Below are 22,795 nucleotides of genomic sequence, written 5' to 3'. Positions count from 1 at the left end.
ACATGGCCTAAAATACATGACATATGAGAGGGTGGAAAGAGAGAGATGTTGAGAGATAGACATTGATTGTGCCTCTGCTACTTTCTCCTTTGATCCTGTTTTCAATTTTTCGATTAATTCTATTTGCAAGCATGTAATTATTTGGCCTCCTCTGACTTACTCATAAATAGTAAATTACAGTAGCTATTTCAAAAGATAAAATTAATCCCAATGATAGCCAAAGTTACTTCTGAGCTGTGTTTATGCAAGTCCAGAGGAGCTTCACTAGCACTGATAGATGTATGTCCTTGGAAACAGTGCTGCTGTAAATGGGTGGAGCTCAGCAGGAAAACACAAGGCCACTCAAGGAATACAAATGCAAAAAGGAGTCAAATTCAACATTCAAGAGATAGGAAGGGTCACATGTAGATAGGTGCTATAAGGAAATTAAGAGAGTTTTAATCTCCAAATACCTTTCTGTGCTTCCAGAAGGTGAAGCTAACACACTCCTGGAAATGTCAGGTGTACTCTTGCCAGACCTGTCTACAGGAGCAAGTAGGGGGATTCATTCAAATTCAGATGAGCCATGCAGGTAGGGTCACAAGCTCCTACATTACCAGCCTCTTTTCTGTGAATTACACTTTTATTCACCACTAGGTATCACTCCCACAGAATCTCATGTGATCATTTCTTAACATTTCTTTTGCAGGTACATTTTCACTGCTTTATTTTGAAGAAGTCAACTTTACAATTGTAATTTCTGCTAGTACTGCTCACACTTGATTGCCTGGTGTCTCTCTCCTCACAGTGTAAAGCACTCAAAAGTTGTGGATCACCTTTTGAAATTAGGTTAGAAAGCAATTTTTAAGGTAATAATAAATAGGTGGCTCTTTCTGTTTGGAACTTGGCTTTTGAACTGCTGATGCAGACTTCATTTATGTTTTTAAGCCTTACTCACACTGTGAGGGCAAAGATAGTCAAATTTTCATAGGATTCTGTGGATGGTATTATAGATGAAACACCAAGCACAAGGACATTCAAGATAAAACCACTGGATACAAAAACTGTTTCTAATTGTTATTATTAAATCTGCCTCTCTGAAAACAATGTTTTTTCTGCTTTTGTTTTAAAATCATCACTTTTAATTTATTTTTCTTTTCAATATCTTCTCTCAAAATAACAGTTGAAAATTGCCTTAATTACTGATCCTCCTTCAGACCTGGGGTCTTCAGTAAATATTCTTCCAGTCCCCTGCCTATGTGAGATCAGCCACACCAGAGCATTAGCAGTCAGGGCACAAAGCAGTGTAAGACAGTGAAGAAAGCTGCATCTGACTGAAATTCCCAGAAGAGCTTGGGCAGCCCAGTGTAATTATCTCTCTGGACACTGGCCAGGACATCATCAGCCGATGTCCTCACTTGCAGTGAGAGTGGCCTGGGAGCTCTAGAGACCCTGTACAAGCAGCAACCTGATCACTAACCCAGATGGGGGCTGTGCACCCCAACACGTGCCCATGTGTCACGGTTTCTTTGGAGACAATATTTCCCCTGGAACTGCACAAAATCCAGCACCCCTAGTGCTCCACTGCTGTCTGTCTCTGAGCTTACTCTTTAGGTCTGTTCTGTGCAATTTGCACATGTAAATAAGGAATGGAGTGTTTCTGGGTGTAACACTTAGCTGGAGGCCTCCCTGCCGGACACTGAGGACTGCAGGCGCTGAACAAGCAGCAGGAACAAAGCTGCCCTGGCACATACATCTGGTGGGATTCAGCTGATGTGCAGGGGCCCAAAGGCAGTGCAAGATTTTTCAGGGAACCACATCACCTCTACCTAGAGTGACTTTAGAGACCACAGCACCTTCAGGCAAAAAATGTAAAGAAAAATCATATTATATAAATAATATACTTGTATTTAAGCACACTTATTACATATAATTACTGCACATATTATGGATGTATAGAATATATTCCTGTTACAGATAATACTGTAATTTCTTCATTTCAAGATTAATTTTAACATCAAACGTTCTGGCTGGCTGGAACAACTCTCTTCCTTGGCATACACAACGCACCACAGAGTACTTATATGTGCTCACTGGTGGATGGTTTTGAGCATGTCTCATGCTCTCACGATATAACAAAGTCCCTTTGATGTGTCTGTTTGTTGCCTGGAAATCAGTGTGAGACTTACACATTCCACTGGGAGCTTTGGGATAATTAAATTTATCATTCCCACATGGGGCCTGGTACAATCTGTGGCCAAGGCAGGCAGGTAACATTGGCTTGATGGGAACATTTCACTGTTCTTCCACTTACTATCACTTCTTTAAAAACCAGGTATTTCCAGTAGGGTTGATGAGCAAGTCTGGAAGAAATTCTGGTGGCTAAATAAAACATATACTTTACATGGATAGCAGTGTGTTTCTAAAGAAATCCCTCAGGTATCAATCCTTGTCTAAGGGATAAGCTGGGCCCTAATGCATCCTTTTCTGCTACAAAGCTCTGCAAACAGGTAAAAAGCTTTAGGTCATGGCCAGTCCCCTCTCTTTATCTGTGACCATGTATTGTCTCACTGTAGTAATAGCAATGGAAGGAGCAGGAGAGACACACAGATATTCCTCCAAGCCCTCCACATGTTCAGTGTCTGATAACCCTGCGCTCACTAGGAGTTCTGCCTTCTGCCTTCTCCTCACAGGCTTTTTGAAGAGAGGTGATGACTGCAGCCAGGGTTCAGAGTTCCCCTGCTCGGCCAAGAAGGGAGCAGAAAGAAGTTCCAGGATGTTAGAATGCAGAAATGCCCTTGGATTTGCAGCCTTTATGGTGGTAACAGGCAGAGGACATGCATGCTTTCATTAGGAGCATCATCCAAGGGATCAGACTGCAAGGAACTCCTACAGGCTGGAACTTGCTAAGTTCCCCATCCTTGATGGATTTTCCAAGGTGGATTTTTCCTTTTGATCAATTCCTGTTATGGTATCACTCTTGGAATAGCCTGGAGGAACAAACTATATAATATATCGAGTTGGAATGCAAACCCAGCAAAGGTACGAGTGAGGTGCAGCAGCACCCAACAAGTGTTGAGCTGCCTTGCTCAGGGCAGCATCAGAAAAAAACAAGGCAAAAGTGGAAGAGGGAGGGGAATTTATTATCTAGGTTCAGTAGAGGGAGCATGGCAGTATAAAATGTGTCTTGTCTGAACACAGTCCCCACTATGGTTGGTCATTCCCAGGTGAGGTGATATCAGGTGGCAGATACCCATTGGCCCCCTCGGGGGAAGAGGAGGGTGGGGAACTCCTGGAAGCAGGAAGGCTGAGTCACTCGATTCTATTCTCCTTCAAGCAGTCAAGCAACATATGAGATTAGATATGTAATTTGTCCTGTTGCCAAAGAGGTAAATGAATAAAGGAGGTTGCAAAAGGAATGGAAACTCATTCACATGAAATTGTGTGTGAATGTGGACATACAATACACTGCAGTAAATAGTAATGAATAAAACTCTGAAGGAGCTGAAATGTACAGGTTCTTAGGTAGTGCTGCACTGCCACAGCTATTTGCTGGACACTAACAATGTCTTCCCATTCCCTAGTGAATACAAAGAAATATGTAACTTTTTCCAGACAAAACCATCATATGTTAGAAGACAACTGTTGGAAAAATTCCAAATTTGCCTCTTCTCTTTTTAAAATAAAATTGATTTTCTGACTCTCCTAAGTTTGAGGAGAGTTTAAGAATTTGTGGGAGTATGTGGGAGTTGGGTCCATCTAAAAAGATCACCCATCATCTAAAACATTTACCAAATGTATAAGTATTCCATATTGCAGGAGAAGAGAAACTCCCTGAAGCATCATCTCTGAAGCTAAAATGAGTTCCTTCTCTTCAAAAGAAGAGAAGGAACTCATCTTGCTTCCCAAGTAAATATTCAAATTATAACACACAGGGTTGTCTGGAAAACAAACTATATTGCCTAGAAAGTAATCTAATTTTTCACCTAGATTCTCCGAATATTTATAAAATACCTAGAAGTTAGCTGGATATCTTCAAGAGCAAATCCATGCAGCTCTTGTGCAGAATAGTCTAATTATGGAGCATGGGAGAAGGGAGCCTCTGGAATTTTAGATCTGTGTCTGGTTGCTGATCCAGCCTCTGATATTCTTCCCATGACTGTCAAGGTCATCCAGCCTTGCTGTACTTTGTTTTCCCAGGTGTAAAATAGGGCTGGTTTTTCCCATAACTCACATTAACACTAAGAAGGCAGAGATTGTTAGGTTTTCAATATGGTAGGAGAGAGGACTTGGACCACACACTCAGAACTTAAACCCATTCATTGTTTTCCTTCACTGCAGTCCTGCCTGTCCTGCAAGAAAATGTGTTAGAAAAGTCACTGCCATCAAGTTCTTCAAACATGAAGTTGTGACACAAGGACAACTGGTCACCTGGGACAAAGATACAGAGAATAGAGCTCAGCTGTGAACTTCTTCATAACAAGCAGAGGTCCTAAGGTGAACCATACCAGGAAATTTTTATTTATACCAGAAAAGTTTTATTTGACTCCACAATCACTAAAGTTATACTGACTTCAGTGACTCAGTAAATGCCCCAAAGAAAGACTCATATGTGATTGGTGTCAAGTGATCACTTTGTGGATGTTGGCTGAAAAAACACAAGGCTTGGTAAGTGCAAGGAGACCTTAGACCCTCTCAGCCATTTGGTTGTGGTCAGTACAATAATAGAACTGGTTGTAATGAAGTTAGACTCCAGATATATTTGCCTCAGACCCTGCTATTCTGAAATGCACCCTTCTGAAGAACATTCAAAACTACACACCCATGGAGGTAAAAAATTCTTCACTTTGGCTGAGACAGTTTTGAGATCTTTGCTCTCATATTAGCCCACCTTCTGAGGAAAAAGGCTGCACAGAGACCCCCTTTTTCTCCTGATGCTCCACACTGTCCTTGCACAACTGCTTGCATTGAAGGTGAAATGCATCCATGAGCTGCTGAGAATGAGCATGTTTTCCTCCTGCGAAGAGCCACATGTGAAGATAAAAGTCAGCCCTGAATGGAAACAAGAAGATGAGGAAGAAGAAATATAGTGCATCCCTGGAGAGCAACGTGCAACTCCAGCACATGGGTCCAGGTGCTGACAGTCCTGCACATGGAGATGTAACTCACAGCTCTGGAATCCCAAACTGGAATTTGCTCTGGGATATGTCACTGGCCCCATGTGCCTGGCTGGCTGGCAGCCACAGGGACAGCAGTGCCTTCTGGCACCTCAGAGCAGTGATTGTGCTTCAGGCCACAAAGTCCTCACCGTAGTGCTCCTGAGAGTAACAGCAGCTAAGGATAGGCAGGACTGGACATTTTCCAAAATATCTGGAGCAAGTAAGCCTCTTAAGTCAGGCCTGCCCAGTGCTCTGGTTATAATCTGGAACTAATAGAAAGGTGTCTGTGTACTGGAGCAGACATTAACAATTAATTACTGCATTGTATGATTGCTTGGGCCAAATAAAGCTCCTAATGCTTCCTCTGCATTTTTGACTTTCTTATCTCAGTCATCTCCTGTGGTTGTGAAGGTGTGTAGGCCAACACACAAAGTGCCTAGCAGCTGCAGCTTACCTGCCCTTTCAGTATTTATGTATTTCCCTTAATAATAAAGACCTGGTAGATGTTTTCCCACCCTACTTGGCACAAAAAGGGCTGTGTCTCCCAGCCTCACAGGTGTTAGTGTTGATGCCCCTTTTTACTGTAGTTTTCCTTAGCTATGGGCACCAGTCCAACCAAATTTTTGCTGCCTTTATGGCCTGCTAACAGCTACTGTTTCCACAGGGCATGCAGAGACCAGAACTTCAGTAAGAAGAATCTGCTTCTTTTCTTGCCATTTTTACTTGGTAAAATACATCTGAATCCTTCTCAAACACAGTTTCTCTGACTAATAGCAGCATCCCACATTCAACTCATAACTACCCATTTTAAAAATACTCTAGCAATGACATATTAACAGAGGAAAAGAGGCTGTATTTTCTCAAGAGACAGAAATGTTAATTTAATTTGCTAGAAATTATCGCGAAATTGTTTTTCATGAAATTTCAAGTTTCCTCAAGTGGACCAGTAGCAGAAGACCATATTTCTGTGCTCGGATCTACAAGCAAAGTGTAAGTTGTATTTTACAGTTCTTCCAGCTGAATTTTCAAAATTTCAGCAAATCAGCTGAATTTTCAAAAAATCAGCAGAGATTAGTTGTTGTTATTTAGTTTTACATTTTCTAAAGACTTTGTTCTTGGAGTTTTGGGTGGGGTTTTTATGTTGTGGGTTTTTGTTAGTTTGTTTGGGATTTTTTAACATAGATGAAGTTTAACAAACAGAAAAAATATTAGTATCTTCCATAAAGAAAGATAAAAGAACATGGAATTTCCAAAAACCATGCGGGCAGTGTTGAATATGAGCTCTTTATTTGTTAAATAGGGGGTCCAGTCCTGGGCCTATGTACAAACTTGTATAACTCATTCTATCCCAGAAACTTACCAGAAAGTTTGTACAGTGTACTTCAGACTGCAGGAGAAAAGAGGGAATTGATGTTTCCAAAGTGTTCTGACATCCTTTGGTGAGGTTAAAAACTGATTTGCACGCTCATAAACAAATCAGAAAATGTTTTTACCCTTCATTACTGCAATGATGAAAATCTAACAATAATGTAGCTCATTGTCAAAAGCTGAAGTTTGCAAAGCTGCAGAGGTATTTTTAAAACTACTTTATAAACAACACTTCACCTAGATATTGTTGAAGATCATTCTTTGACAATGGTTTAACACCTACAGAGAAATCTAGTAAAACACAAAGAGAGAGAGAGAGGGAATATTTTACTGTATTTTGAAGTTTATTTTTCTTAGTAATTTTTAGGTCAAAAGCATTGTACATAGCCAAGAAGTGCATGGCACTGAATTCATCACTTTGGCTTGGACAGCTCGAAGAGGGCCAAGGAGATTACTGATACACTTCTGTAACATCCACTGGTAACACATCCATTGGGTAGCAATTTGGGCACATAACATCTATAACATCTTCAACTGAGTTAGTCTGTTGTGTATATACAAAATCAGAAAAATATATTCCTTCTTGCTTATATACACTATATAACACGAGCATAAAATCTGGAAGGGTTTGCAGTAACTTAAAAGAGACCAGGCTTTCATGATTCAGAGCTTTAGAAACACCTCCTCAGCATCGCTTGTCTTGGACCATTGTGATAAAAAAGTTGCAGAAAGAAAGCAAGCTCTCTGGACAGTATTCCTCAGCCACCTTTCTCTGGTCAATGTAATCTACATCTTCAACACAGTCTTGAGGACTGTGCTCTAGCCTTTTTTCTGTCACAGAGGCATCTTCTGGAGTCTGAACAACTTCTTTTGTGTGATGCATTGTGTTCTCTTTGGCAGGACCCACTGCTGTTAGTAGGCTTGAGTGAGTCAACCTGAGGTGAGCACTTTGTGGGCCTTTCCTACATAATTTAGATTTTAGTACACTTTTGGGGTCTTGACAAATTTGCTTCTGCTTCTTTAGGGATCTGGAGACTTGTTTCCAGTAGGATTTCTGGTTTCCTGCATACTGTGCACAGCTAGAAGGGTCTCCAGAGAATTCACACCAGAACTCACTGTCACCGTGCTTGCACTGTACGTGCACAGTAACAGCATTGGTGTCCATCACTGACCAGGTGCACTCAGCATTTTCTTTGGTTCCAAACTTGCCTTTAGGAGATGATTTTCCTCCTTTTGTCTTATGCCCTTTTTCGTTGCCGTGGTTAGATTCCTTTTGTGTTTTTCCACCATGTTCTATGCCTTGTCTTCCCTTCTTTCTTCCCTTCTGTCTTTCACAGTTGGCTAGCAGCATCTGGGAGACCAACATCAACACACAGAGGAGTCCAAAGCTTTTGATCCTCATGGTCTCTGTTCTGCGTATTTTCTGCCTTCAAAGCAAGCAAGCAAACAAACAAACAGAAAGATAAAAACATTTTCACTTAATGCTGTATTACATTTGACAGTTGAAGTTTTTCAGACATGGCATTGCACTGCTCTTTGGTTCCTATTAAAGTGAGTTATCAGCACAATGATCTGTCCTTTGTGTAAATAATACCTGGTTTAAACACCATTATGAATTATCCTTGTAAGAGGCTGTGGAGTAACTTTCTGTTACTTCATTACCTATGCAATGGGGAGCAGAAGAATCACTGCCAGGACATGCTACTGCTCAGTGGCTGAGGTACTTTAATTAAAATCTCTTCTGCAGTCAGAGAAGTAAATGAACCTGGGATTTGTCAGTCACAGATGGATATCTTAAATTGTAACAATAAAGCAGTTGTTCCCACAATCTCCCATTTTGTAAAATGACTCATAAGCATTTTTTACTCCAACCTCTGGTTATTCTTCAAAAATGTGCCAGACAGAAAGGAAACCATTTGTGTCAAGTTGAGGAAAACTATTTTGTAGGCATCCTGAAAATCCTAGTAATTCACTGGTTATGCCAGTATTTCAAATTTGCTCTGAAAAAAAGTTGTGGTTGTCTTTCCACACAGCAATAAGTAACTGTTGATGCATCTTTCCTACCTTGACTGCTAAACAAACAGAACTACCTTTTTGCTGTTTAAGATAACCTGCAGTATACTGGGCTGTGTTTAAAGCCACCAAATTCCAGGGATAAATGTGCAACTTCAGTTTTGAAATGTAGATAGTTAGCAAATTATTATTAAGGCGAAACCTGCATCTGCACAGAACATGCTTATTTCTGTAGGTGTTTGCCTTTATAAAGCAGCTTTCAGGATCAGAGAGAGGGGTTTAAACCTGGAATTTTGATGATTAAATCCCTAAACGTATTTTCAGATGTTTAGATGTTTCCATCATAGTTATCTCTGTAGCCAAATGTTTGTGTTAGAAAGCAGAAATTCATGTGCAGCCATGCTAATAAAGAATCATTTAAACATTCAGTAATCTGCAAATATCTTTAGTTACATGAATTTGGAATGTAGAATACACAGGTAGCAGCTTATGTGAACAGACTCTACTTCTTACTCAACTTGCTCCGTGCCTTATACGATACACAAATTTTCACTCCATAAACCCCTCTTTAAGGAACCTCATATGGGATTCAGTTCTGTTTCAAACACAGCAAATAACAGCATTAGAATGGGTAACGATTTGACAGTAACCTTCTGCTGCAAGTGGAACAGTGCAAAAGCAGGATGACTAAAATGCATACCTTGCAGAGGGCTCGGAGGCACCCAGACGCAACTCCTGATGCAATTCCCCTCTCTCCAAAGGGTCGGAGCTCCTTGGAAGAGCAGTGCGGTATTTATAAAGGCAGGGACACACCTTCAGGTCTCTGGAAAGACTGTTACAACACAATAGGATACTTCAGTGCCATGTTCACTTACCTCTGACACACCTCCCTGGAAAAGTGCCAGCTCTCATTCTTAGTACAAAAAAAGCGCCCGGCTATGGGGGTGACAAGGTGAGCTTGCATAATTTAGGTGTTCCTTTAGCCCAGTCCTTCCCTCCTCTTGAACAATGAAAAGAACTTTATCAGATCATGAGCTTCTCTAAAATGTCTTACCAGCTTTTGAGGGATGTACCCTGCAATGCCATCAGCATGTTGCACTATCATTGTGTTTAGCAGAATTTGATAATTATAATGAAAACAATTCCACAAAGCATTTCAAAGTCACCTTTTGAACTTTTTGTTACCCTGTGTCACAAAAAATGGTATTGAAGAACTTCAAACCTCCAAAATAAGTAACTATTTGAATAGTAAGGAATACCAGTCCAGAGGTACTCCTGTGAATACAGGCTGAGGCAGGTGAGTCAGCCTGGACAAGAGAAGGCTCCTGTGAGATTTTCCAGTGGCCTTTCAGTACCTAAAGGGGGTCTAAAAGAGAGCCAGAGAGGGACTTTGTACAAGGCATGTAGTGACAGGATAAGGGGTGATGGCTTTAAACTGAGAGAGGTTAGGATTAGATGAAATTTAAGGAAGAATTTTTTTTTTTTTTATGATGAGGGTGGGAAGACACTGGATAAGTTACCCTGAGAGATTGTGGGCTTCTTATCCCTGGAAATGTTCAAGGTCAGGCTGGATGGGACTCTGAGCAAACAGTTTAGTTGAAGGTTCCTTGTCCATGGCAGGGGTCAGGAGTTAGATGGTATTTAAAGGTCCCTTCCAATCCTAACCATTCTAGGATTCTCTGATTATATGACTGCATTTAGGACAGTGTTCATAGGCATGAATCTCAGCAACAAGTTCAAGCTCCTGCTGAATTAGTTACAGAGGCCCAAGGTTCATTTGCACAGCAGTGATCTGTGTTCCCCCCTCTCTCCCAACTTTTGTGTGTGTAAAGATGTGGGTTACATCATGAGTGCTCATTATGGGAGCAGACTGAAAGAAAAAGCATTAGATAAATATAAAACACATTCAGAGCTGGGGATAGGCATCCCTCTTTGTAGCTTAGTTGCTTCAGATAGTTTTACTGAAGAAATGTGAGGCATTTGTTGTATATGTTTGAGGAATATCAGAATAAAAGAAAGGTACAAGAGAGAAAAGAAGAAGCTGGTGTAAGATAAAGACAGATATTCCTCTTTGGCTCTTTCCCATCCAATGTACTAAATTAGGTACAGTTTTAACATGCCCCATTGCTTGGGTAAACATACTATAAATGGAAATATTTTGACAGATGAGGGTCTAGGTTCAGCTAAAAGAGCGTTGAGCTAGCTGCTCTTTTGGTGAGGAACTGCCAAAGCCAAAATCCTCACCAAACCACCAAGGCATGCCTTCCTACTGCAGCTCACCTATGTCTCCAGATAGGTAAGGAGGAAGGTTACAAGTATGTAAAGAACCATGGGAAATGGGACCAAGCACATGATTTACAGGAAGGAGCTATGTGTTCCTATTCCAGCTCTGTCTCTGTCCAGAGATATTCACTAGGAGATATCAGATGCTCTTCATCTGGAAAGGGAATTTTCTTGTGGATGATGTTGCAAAGATTTTTTTGTTGATGTTTACAAAATGTTATTTATTGGTGAAAACAGCCACAAGGTATTGAAAATATTTAAGCACTCCACCATTCATCACTTCCAAAATTCCCCATTTTGATGGTTTTGACAAGCAAAATAAGTTTCAATGTCAATCTCAGTTCAGCTGCCCCATTGGTGATAGGACATATCAGCCTAGTCCTACTACTTCATAAAAATGGGGAGGACAGGCAGAGAAAAGGCTGCAAAAGTGAAGATCTGCTTTCTGCTGCTTTGGTGCTCCCTCCCTGAGGTTGTGGCAAGATGGACATGTCAGCTCTTCCTGTTTTTAGCATGCAGAGTTCTGCAGAGGATTCTGCAGTCAAGTGCTTGTTGACATGGGTGCTTTCATCTCTGACTTCATCTGTCTTGAGCCAGCTGGAGCTCCTGCCTGACCTGCTTAGATGATCTCAAAATCCCAGTAAACCAAGATTTATATATTTAGGTGCATAAGAACTAGCCTCAGTCTATGGAGGTTGGTCTGGACATCAGGCAGTTTTACTGCTATGCCCTCAGAATATCTTTTTGGGTTTTTTTGTTATCATTAATTATGAACTGAGGTTTTGTGGATGTCTTCTACCTACCTGGGCATATAGTACATATTCATCCTCTACCTCAGAAATCCTTCTGGGAAATGCCTTATCAGGAGATCAGAACAGTCACTTTCTTCAGTTTTCATCTTGAAAAGAAAGTACGCAAAACTAAAGTATGAGCTCAATTTCCTAGATGCTTAATTAGCTCCTAATTGCCAACAAAAAGTTGCTGCAAAAATCTGTTTATCATGATTTGCAATAAAGAATTTTTTCCTTTCTGTCATGCACATTTTAAAATACACCTTAGTTGTGCCCTTTGCTGAACTGAAATGCTGTTTGCTTGTAAACTGCATGCACAGTTTTGCCACAGAAAAAACAATGCAGACAATTCATCAAAAGACAATTTGATCCATGCAACAAATGGCAAACCTGAACAGCTAATTTGTCAAGGTAAAATGTATGGAGAGCTATTAGTTATTAAAATAAAATATATTTTATTTTTTAAAATTAAAAGGCATAGGGAAAAATTGGGAACTCTAGCTAATAAAGGTAGTAATTGAGAATTACGAACATGGATACCCAAATCCCAGTGTAAATTCTGTAGGGAAAATCTCGGTTCAGAGATATTCCTCTGCCTTTTGACTGAAACTTCAGGCAGGTAATTAGCATCTTTAGTTTTTCATCAGAAATATTATAATTAAATTAATAATTAAATTCTGCTGTTTAAGCAAAGAGAAGAGGTTTTATCTTTATTCCTAGGTGTGATTCATTGGTGTGGAAAAAGTGCAGTACTTTCTCAGTTAGTTCTTATTGCTGCTTAAATATTATCCACATATATGTATTTCTGATATAGGAAATTATTATCATTTATACTATTAGTTTCAGTGGTGCATTATTTACAAACTACAGTTTCTTGTGGTGTCGTCTCTGTGACATCAAGAGGTTCCTGTTCATTCAAAACTTTTTAATCACAGAATCAAAACTCCATTTTATATACAAATAGTAAAACTTTAATTTAATTTTTGAATAGTAAATGGTTGATTGAACTCCTTTGACCACCTAAAAATAGGACTTCATAGAATATCAGCTATTTGTCAGTCACACATGTGGTCAACAGGATGTTTTTCTCTGTGGAAATGTTCAGAGTGAATTAAAACAGATCCAGCATTAGTCACGTGAAGAGCTACTTATATTTCAAATTAAGGTCCATCACTACTGTCCTGAAGTATTCAAGCAATTTTTGGTGTATAGGTACACACATCATTAATAGGGAATTCTTACTGTAATTAACACAAAGTAGCCTGTTCTTGTGCTGTTCGCTAACTGTAGGTGTACATCATTTCTCTGGGAATACCTGCTGAGAGACTGAGTGTGTAATTAACAGATGTGGCACTCACACCTCCACCTCCCAGAGCAGTAACTCTGAGCTGGCTGTGGGCTGTTCCCTGGCACGCCATTCCCAGCCCTAGGTAAACAAGCTTCAGGCAAGGAGCTCGTAACTTGATTTCCTTCTTGATTGTGTGAGTTGAGGAGTTATAAAAAGACAGTAAACTAACAGCCCAAAGTGCTGCAGCCCTTTTACAAAACACTTGTCACACAGGCAGTGACACCACCAGCAGCTCTTCTGCATATCTCTGCCCGTGCCCAGCGCTGCAGAAGGATATTCCATAGCCTACTGGCCTTTCTCTGGAATGGCTGTTTAATTTAAAATGTAGTGATGGATTCAGTGCACTGAGATCTGCTAATTAATTATTCTACATGGAGGAACAATTATTTGAAAGAAGTGGAAGCAAACTCTTAAGTTAACAATTTTCAGTTACTTTTGACCTGGGGTTAAATTCATATTAGTTAAATAAATATGAAAAAAGCGCATCAGTTTCTCACTCCATGGAGTCTTTAACACTGTCCAATTATTTCACAAGCTGGCCAAAACTGACAACTGAATTTGGCACAACAGCATCCAAGAGAAAACTAATATGAAACCCAAATAAAAAGAAACCAGCACTAGTTAATTCAAGCAATTAACTGTAATTCAAACAGTTAACTGTAACTTAATCACAGAACAACAGAAATTAAATGAATGTTTTATATTTTAAGCTAATAAAAAAGAGCACTTTACAAGATTTAACAGTAGGGTTATTTCACAGCAAACTCCAGCTCATGCAGAGGTTCACATTTACATTTAAGAACTATATTCCTGAAAGATTATTCAATTGAGTGAACACTGCTGCTTCATACAGTGGTTATCTCTAAGTGAAACTAACAGCTTAATAGTTTTATCCATTATTTGTAAGTCTAGTATTACTGTTTACCTTCTTCATCTATGAAGTCAGTAGTTTTTACTTGTAGTGTTTCTTTATTTAAGTGATGCATTATGTTGGCAACATTCTGATTAAAAAATCCTGCATTCACTACTGCCAAGGCTCTGTTCAGCAGAGGTTCAGCCCTCATGGCTCCCAGCTCACAACTGTGGCAGTCAGCATTTGTTAATCTGTTACTGACCTGCCCACTGAACACACTGGCATGGGCAGCTGCAAAAAGCAGAGTTTGCTTTCAGACCTGCAGAGCATTGCTTTATCTCTGTAGGTAAGGACAGCAGTGTTTTCACAAACATACAAGTTTTCACTAACTCAAGCCCATGATGGAGCATGGCCATTAGGAATTTTTCTGAAATAATGAGGAAATTCCTCTTGTTTAATGAGATAATACAGAGAAAAAACCCCACATACGATACAGAAGACCCAACATTTTGATGCTAAATGGAGTTTGCAAAGTGTTTCGCTTTGGCAGGAAGAGGTCTTTGAATTCAAGCAAGGGAAATTTGAGATGCCTCCTCTCCTTTAATTTTATTGTGAAAGTGTGTCAGAACAATCTTAAAGAAAGTTTGCCTTGACTCTGAAACAATTCAAAGAATCATAAATATTTTCCATTAAATAAACAGGATTACCCTCTTCTATACAGGATGTTAAATGCTGATGCCATGATAAAAATGATTGTTAGTATACAAGATACAAGAGTTGGTGGTAAACACATACAAATCTCAGCAGACCCTAAGATTTTGATTGCTTCTGATAATGCTACAGGATCATCAAATAAGAGATGGTATTTGATAGATAAAAAAACCCACAACTGTTTTTTCTTCTTCGGTTGGATTTATCTTTCACAGAATACAAGGAACACATTTTATATTAAAAAAAATAAAAATTCTCAGAATAAAAATAAAAATAACATGGAATAAAAGGTACTAGACTGAAATGTGTTTCATAGTGATCTTTTCAATATCAGGAAGAACTTATCCTCAAAACCTGAATTTGTATGTTGTCATTTCTTTTGGCTGCAATACAAGTTAATCACTTCTCTACCTTAAGCACAGCTAAAGACTCTCCCTGAGCAGTCATTTCCAAGTCCTGTGGTTTTATTTGAGCAGGCTGGCTGCTAGATTTATTAGCATAGATTCAGGATATTCAGGACATGCTCAAGTTGGTTTGGCAGCCAGGGGAAAAGACTATTGACTAATTGCTGTCTTAGTCTGCTAAGACTTTCATAGCTTAGAGCAATGCAAGAGCCTCTCTGTCTGACCAGAAAAGCTTCAGAAATACAATTGGACAAAGAATGGGTCTCTTATAGAGAGATAAAGTGAGTAAAATTACAAAAATATGCCATTGTAAATTACTGACTGTCTTTGCACTGGGTAATTGCAAGTCACACATAACTATGAGAAGGCAGAAATTACAGACACATTGCATGAAATCATCAGACACTATCACCAGAACACGAGGGATTGTCCTGCTTGCCATAAGCATTGAGCCTGATGCTCCAGCCTCTTTGAGCTGCCTTGAGTGCCTGAGCTGTCTTTAAAGCACTGCAGCAAAAAAGTACCCATATCCTTCCAGCTGAAGAGCAGGAAAACATTTTTACATTAAGGCAATACTTGTAGAGATACTTCGGGAGGATGAAGTGAGAAATGAGATTCAACCCTCTTCTAATTATAATCCACCTTTACATAATGGTAAGATTTATTTTTAGTGAGAATTTTAAGTTACTTAGTATTAATTTTAGGGTTTTTTCTGATGTATGCACTGGTCAGTACTGAATTACTTTGTATAGAAATACTAATTTCTTCTAATTTTTAATACAGCAGAAATACTAATTGATCCTGCCTAGGTGAAGGGGAACAAGATCAGTAAAGGGTTATATCACAGAACATTTCAAATACTGAAATTTGAGTTTCAGTAGATCAGTGGTGAAATTCTTCCACACTGTGATGTTGTTGCAAAGTGACACACAGGATCAACATAAATGAAGACAGAATATGTACAGACCAAGATGTGGTATATTTGAGAGACATTCTTCCCTAGCTGCTGACAACTTCTTTTGAGGTTGTGTCTGGGTTTCTGTAAACCACATGTGACCAGAACCTTTTACTTTCAGAAATCAATGGATTTGCTTTCTAGTTTTGCTTTAATGCAGTCCTGGCCAGAATACATGGACTTTCAAAAGCCTGGTAATTATATCGGTGATAACTCTTGTCTTCATCTACTCTCATGACTCTTTCCATAAAGCTTAAGTTGTAAATAAATTAAGCTGTACCAATAAATATACATGTGCATAGATATATAGTATATAATGTAATTAATATAATATAATGTAGTTGAATGTAATAAGAATTACTAATAATTTCTTTCTTATGGCAATTATTATTAGTGGTTTTCTTTGTATATTTGTTGAAAAGACAGGTGCATATTCTGTGTGGCGAGAGAAGAATGGATGGTTTCACCTTGACTAAGAAACTATACTGCATAAACTCTCATGAGTTTATCATTGCCTTATAATTTTGTGAAGTTTAGCACTGATTCCAAGCACAGCAAGATGTTTCTAGCACTTGCTATGGATAAACATTCATTTCATGCACACTTTTTAAGTACAGTGGGAAAATGGAAACAGGAACCAAGAAATTGTTCCAGGAAAAGGAAACTAGGAAAGAGGAATGGAAAACCAAAGGCTTTATGGTGTAAGAGACTGTGCTGTGTCTGGCTGGGATGGATTTAGCTCTTTATAGCAGCCCATATGGTGCTGTGTTTAAATTTGTGACTAGAAGGGTGCTAATAACACACCCATGTTTTAGCTGTCACTAAACAGCACAAAGGCCTTCTCTGTTTCTCACTGTGCCCCCTCCCCAGCAAGGAGGCTGGGGGGTGTGCCAGAGATGGGCCACAGCCAGGACAGCTGACCCCAGCTGACATTCCATGCTGTATGACATTGCACACTGCAGTAAAACTGAGGGCTGTCCTTCTAGAGTAACCCCAGCTTGGAGACTTAGTGGGCACCAGCCTGCTTTGGGGAGGTGTAAATTAAATGTCTTTGCACCACTTGCTGTCATTTCTCCCCTTTTCCCTTCAGTTTTTATAATGTTTTTATCTCTACCCACATTCTTTCCTCCACATTTCTCTCCAGTTCTCTCCTCCATCCCACTGGAGAGAGAAAGTGAGTGGCTGTGGGAGGCTTCACTGATGCCTGGGGTCACCTATCACAGAGACCTAAATCCTGCAAATAACTAACAGAAAATTTTATTTCATTGGATTCCAGATGGAAAGGTGAACCTTTCCATGAACCAACACATGGTTCACCCCCAGAACTTTTCAGTCACTAAAAATACTGATGTCCAGGCTGCATTGCCACTGCCTTGGCTCCCAAACCACAGCAGTTATCCCAGCAAAGACAGCAAGAAGGTGCAGTCACAGTTGTGAATACTGTTTGACTGAGTTGGATTATTACTTCTTCTTTTGAAGAAGCTAGTTAGGCTACATAGAAAAAGTGATTTTGGGCTAACACAAGGTATGTCTCCACAAGGTGTGTCAGCCCCAAAGCATGACCTGTCCACTGAAAGGACTAGCCATGAAATTTATCCTCCATGATCCTTGGCTAATCCTTGAAACACAGTATAAGCTGTAAGGCTCCAGAGCTCACATCTGGAGGAGGCTCTGAAAGCTCCTGCTGAAAGCTCAGCAAGCCACAAGAATGGCCATAGAAGTCTGCATTTCAGAGCTGCTGTGAGGGCTGGCAGCTCGCAGCATTTCCACATCTGACACAACCCTCTGGAGGCACACCAAAAAAAAAAAATTACAAAGGAAATGGACAAATCTTATTTTCTTGATACATCTTTCAAAGTTCTGTTGCAACTTGTTATGGTTAGCAAAAGCTGAAAGGACGAACACACACCAACATTTATGATAGATTTGGGTAGTTAACCTAGAGAAGATGTCTTTGAAGTGTTTTTTCTTAGATCATTTCTAACTCTACAGCTCCTCCATGTGGAGACCAACAACAGACAATAAATTTTTAATGGTTTTGCAGAGAGCTAACAATATTCTGAATATTTAAGACTTTTTTTAGAATACTTCAGTCCTGTTCAGCCAGAACTTTTCTAAAAATGGGTGAAAAGCAGTGCATCAGAATGTCACTGCTGAAGGTGCAGCACTACAATTCCAATTCTAGTTTAAATTACTGCTTTCCCCTCTGATATCATATGAACTGCATCGAGTAACATTTTACTCATGTTTAATTCTATTTGTTCTTCTGTGCCTGTAGAGGAATCTCACATCTATGTCCCACTTCACACCATCAGGGAACTGAGGGATTTTTCTCCTGTATGTGGACAGAGAGGACCTAAGTCCTTGTTAATGAACCTCCTGGTTGCGAGCAGGGCTGAAAGCTGTATTTACTAAAGAGCAGCCTTCCCATAACCACTTCCAACTTTGCCCATCCACAGCCTTCAGAAACTGAGTCCTAGACTGTTTAACATTATCTTTAATTACTAAATAGTGATTATTATATGTGAATTATTGATGACACAGTCCAAATGGCTTCAGAGGGTTCCACAGAGGGGTCTGGACAGGCTGGATCAGGAGGCTGAGCCAAATTTTGTGAGGTTCAACAATGCCAAGTGCCAGATCCTGGGTCACAGCAACCCCAGGCAGTGCCACAGGCTGGGGGCAGTGGCTGGAAAGCTGCCCCATGGAAAAGGGCCTGGGGGAGCTGGTGGCAGTGACTGAACATGAGCCAGCAGTGCCCAGGTGGCTGAGAAGACCAAAGGCACCTGGCTTGTTTCAGAAATACAGTGAGAACAGGACAGTGCCTCTGTACTGGGCACTGGTGAGGCCACACCTCAAACCCTGTGCTCAGCTCTGGGTCAGTCATGACAAGAAAGACACTGAGGTGCTGGAGAGAGTCCAGAGAAGGGCAGCAGGGCTGGGGAAGGGTCTGGAACAGAAGTTCCATGAGGAGCAGCTGAGGAAGGCGGGGGTGTTTAGTCTGGAGGAAAGGAGGCTTGAGGAGACCCTGTCACTCTTTAAAACTACCTGAAAGGAGGTGGTGGCCAGGTGAGGGGTGGCATCCACCTACAGGTAACAAGCAACAGAACAGGAGGTCAAAGCCACAAGTTCTGCCAGAGGTTTAGATTGGATATCAGGAAAAATTTCTTTACTGAAAGGTTGATCAGGTATTGGTACAGACTGCCCAGGGAAGTGGTGGAATCACCAGCCCTGGAAGTGTTCAAAAGCCATGTGGATGTGGCACCTGGGAATATGGTTTAGTGGTGAACACAGTGGTGCTAAGTCAGGATATGACCTCAGATCTGAAAATAAATGGAGCTACACTATTCCTTCTGACAATGGTATTTTACAGTATAGTTGAGCTCAGCAAAGTACCCTTAGACCTACCTCATTTCAGCACCACTAAAAGTCTAAAACTGCTCCAAAGTAGGACAAGATGCTGACTGAAGAGTTCTGTGTAACTATGGTCTACACCAGGAAAGGGCTCAATGGCTGACCCTCGACCCTCTGCTGTGGTAGGGGGTGAGGTGGGGTGCACCAGACAGGATCAAGAATAAAAATTGCAACATTTAGACAGCTTCTGAAAGGACATAAAGAGATTTTTGAAGGTGAACAAAATTAATGAAATTATCTCACTAAATAATTTCAAACCATAATTTATTTAAGCATTACATAAAATAGAATAATTGGAGAGGGCAAAAGCCACTTTATTCATTGCTGTCTTCTTGCCATATAGACACTTGTAAATTTTAGTTTTGGAATAATCAATGAAACCTTGGCATCACCAAAGGCCCTTTCCTGTTAATGTATCAATATGTTCTCTGTTGATCCATCTACTCCAGACTAGCTGCTTAGCATTTGCACAAAGCTTTTTTAAAATATAAAAACATAAGACTAGGTTTCAAATATTATTTTTGTTCCTCTCCTTATCAGCTTTTTCTCCCTTCTCCAAATCACTGTATTTAAGGTGATGAACAGAAGGAAGTGAAGAATAATGATTTTAACTAAGTATAAACATAACTAAACCAGAGAAACACTGCTGCATTCAGATGGGAGGTTTATATTACACCCTGTGCTGGCACACATAGGCAGGATTGTATTCACTGGGCACAACATACATATTAATGGCACACTATATTTATTAATCTGCACTTTGAGGCATGACAGATTTATGTTTGGAAGAAAAGATATGCAGGCAGATACAACCACCAGCAGCAAGACCTGAGAAGGGGTGTTTTGCAGGGCAGTGCTGTATCCATGTGCATCAGCCCCTGATGAGAGACAGTCAAACGTGGGACAGGCTGGCTCTGCCTCGGAGCCCTCACTGCACGTTCGAGGCCCAAAGCTGCAGCATGTGAGGGACAGGATTTGTTCCCATGTGTGCACTCATCTAGCAGAATTACACAACTGTGTGTTAAATGTTTGTTTCTGCTTAAATACACCTGTAGAACTCTTCAACATCCTTGTTTCTATTGACACATCTGCTGTCACAGGCTCCCTTACACATCTCTTTCCTAACCTTCTGAAGATAGATAATGATACTTGTCTATGTCACACAGATGCAAGAAGCCATGTTTATAGTTATTTTTTATCTTTAAACATCCTGAAATGTACAAATAGAAGGGAATGTGGAAATAAAATGTATTACAATTTTAAACAATATCTACCACTGAGAAATTTGTAGCTTAAAACAGTATTCTGCTGCATTCAGTTTTCCTTTGTGGGTCTGTGGGCTGACAAGTGATGAGTTCACACAAAGCTGTTGTAGAAAGCACTAGAAATTAAAATATTATATGTGCTTTTAAATGGCAATAATAATTTTTAAATTAATTTTATATATGACAGAAGAAACACAGATATGAAAAACCTGAGGATGTCCTTTTCAGATGAATTTCTTCCTGTCCCTCAGGAACACATTTACAATGTGCATTTCTTCTCACAGATACTAAAGTTGGTCAGTTTTCTGCACTGCTTTCTAGTCCAAGACAGTTGACTTTTCTTTGCTCATGTAAATTATGCTGTAGCTGCAAGGTAGTCATATACTATTTTTTGCTATTGGAGTTAAACTAAAATATAGATGTTTAAAAAGGGCCATGATCTTCCCAGAATAGTAATAATTTTTTTCTAGTGGTAAAGATTAAAAGTAATCTTTAAACACTCATGACACAATCATCCACACACACAAAAGAAATAAAATAAAAAATAAATAAATAAATAAATAAATAGTGAGGAAATAAAAATATTGGTTGTTCCTTCAAGTCATTATGATTGTTTCTATTGTGCTTCAAATGAAGTATGTTCCTGCCAAAGAACACTGCTGCTGCTGAGGTGAAATATGTAAAGTTCTATAAAAAGTTTTATAGTTCCCTAAGGCGAAGGGAAATGGTTTTTCTGATTTCCTTTAGCTGCTGACTTACCCTGAGCCGAGATGTCCAGATGCCATCAGCGTGAAGCAAAACCAAAGGATACTGAACTGATTCCAACTATGCAAAAGATTTCAGGCCCAAGAAGGCAGGGGAAGCACATGACTGCAGGTGATGTTCTGTTGTTTAACTGCTCTTCCCTCTCTCTTTGTCTGATACATTGTGAAAAATACCTTCTGTAATCCTGGAATACCTTCCCTTCGTGGCAGACACCATGTGAATTTGTGCAGAGGGCCTTTAACAAGTCTTGGAGCATCTCTCTGATGAGAGCAAGTGGCATGGGATGGATCATGGGGAACAGCAGTATTTGGGTAAATTCTTAGTGAAAGACAGACATCTTGTTCTGAAAAACCACATCTCCACCTGCTCTGGCACCCCTCTTTGGGGAAAACCACCTGCCCATGGCCCAAGTTCACCAATGTGACTTGAAGACATTGGAGTCTCTCCTTCTGTGACCTCCACCCTCCTGCAGAGTCCTGCCAGCCACCCCTCTCCTGTGCACAGCAGCTCCCAGGCAGTCCCTGCAGAACAGCCAGAATCCAGCACCTGGCAGCAAAGCCCCATCCTCAGCACTGTCCAGCACCCCAGAGCCACAGCCCAACCCCAGCACTGCAGCAGGGTCCCCAAGCACACCAGGAGCAGCCCCCAGGGCTGGCACAGCCACTCGTTCCTGGGCCAGGCAGCTCCAGAAGAGCCCTCCTGGAGGCTCTGTGAATTCCCCCCAGGCAAAACAGGTGCTGCTCAAACACTTGGGCTTCAGCTTCATTTGTGCCATCTGAGGCATCAAACAGCCATGGCAGGATCAGGTGTTTTCTGCACACAGATGTGGAAACTCTCCTCCATGGTCCTTACTCCTGTCACCTTCCCACACTGACCGAATTATTCCCAGGGCATCTGATAACCTTCCCCAGCTGCCAACACACATTTGTGCATGCCCATGGTAAAGTTCTGGACTATAAAAAACAGGGGGGCATCTCAGTATCTCGGTGAGAGCACCCACATTGTCTGCACATGCCTTGGAGTGGGGTGAGAGGGGAGGATGGGGCAGCACTCCTGCCCTCCTGCTGGGCTGCTTAGCAGAGGAAATGGAGAGGTCAGAGCCTGAATTTTGCTCACCATTTCCTTCATCATGAAGCTTCTAGCCTAGTCCCTAGGCACATTCTTCACTTTATTACAGCTGCATTTGTTAGAGTGCCCTCATGTTACACCAGTAAGACAAATAAGGGGCAACCAATGTCACCACCAGCACATTAATTTTTACGGGCCACAGCAGTCATGACAACAATGCAGGGCTTTTTATGTCTGCAGGCAGCAGAATCTAAAAGGACACCTCTGTTTCCCTTCCTGACTACAATCACTGCGAGCCCTGAGCAGCAGGAGCCACCACGGGAGGGCTGCCTGTACACACAAACAGTTTATAACCTGCTGAGGAGGGCAGTGGGGAACATGAGCTTCCACTCCAAATCAGACATCTGCTTGATTTTATT

At 40.6% G+C, this 22,795-nt stretch overlaps 2 protein-coding genes across 3 annotated transcripts in view; one reads left to right on the top strand and one right to left on the bottom strand.

Moving 5' to 3' along the window:
- LOC107203546 (ADP-ribosyl cyclase/cyclic ADP-ribose hydrolase 1-like) overlaps window positions 1-5,494 on the top strand; it is a 38,380-nt gene extending 32,886 nt beyond the window's left edge. The window contains exon 8 of the mRNA XM_033513801.1: window positions 4,321-5,494. Coding sequence (XP_033369692.1) covers window positions 4,321-4,447 — 127 coding nt within the window. The 3' untranslated portion in view covers window positions 4,448-5,494. The remainder of the gene's footprint in view (window positions 1-4,320) is intronic.
- A 1,337-nt stretch (window positions 5,495-6,831) lies between these two features.
- FGFBP1 (fibroblast growth factor binding protein 1) lies at window positions 6,832-9,362 on the bottom strand. 2 transcript variants are annotated; one of them, XM_015623740.2, is made up of 2 exons: window positions 9,220-9,362; window positions 6,832-7,933 (listed from the first exon to the last, which is right to left on the bottom strand). In XM_015623740.2, exon 2 carries the CDS (start codon window positions 7,906-7,908, stop codon window positions 7,192-7,194), a length of 717 nt encoding a protein of 238 aa, XP_015479226.1. In that variant the 5' UTR covers window positions 7,909-7,933; window positions 9,220-9,362; the 3' UTR covers window positions 6,832-7,191. The 2 variants fall into 2 exon arrangements, with proteins under 2 accessions (XP_015479226.1, XP_033369859.1); XM_033513968.1 differs by having other exon boundaries at window positions 6,832-7,929; window positions 9,220-9,292.
- Between the last annotated feature and the right edge of the window lie 13,433 nt (window positions 9,363-22,795).

This window comes from Parus major, chromosome 4 (genome assembly GCF_001522545.3).
Source record: "Parus major isolate Abel chromosome 4, Parus_major1.1, whole genome shotgun sequence".
NCBI classification, from domain to species: Eukaryota; Metazoa; Chordata; class Aves; order Passeriformes; family Paridae; genus Parus; species Parus major.
This window is presented reverse-complemented; position numbering and strand designations above follow the sequence as displayed.

Excerpts from the sequence above, each read along its gene's own strand:
- FGFBP1 (XM_015623740.2), bottom strand. The coding sequence starts at position 7,908 with ATGAGGATCAAAAGCTTTGGACTCCTCTGTGTGTTGATGTTGGTCTCC.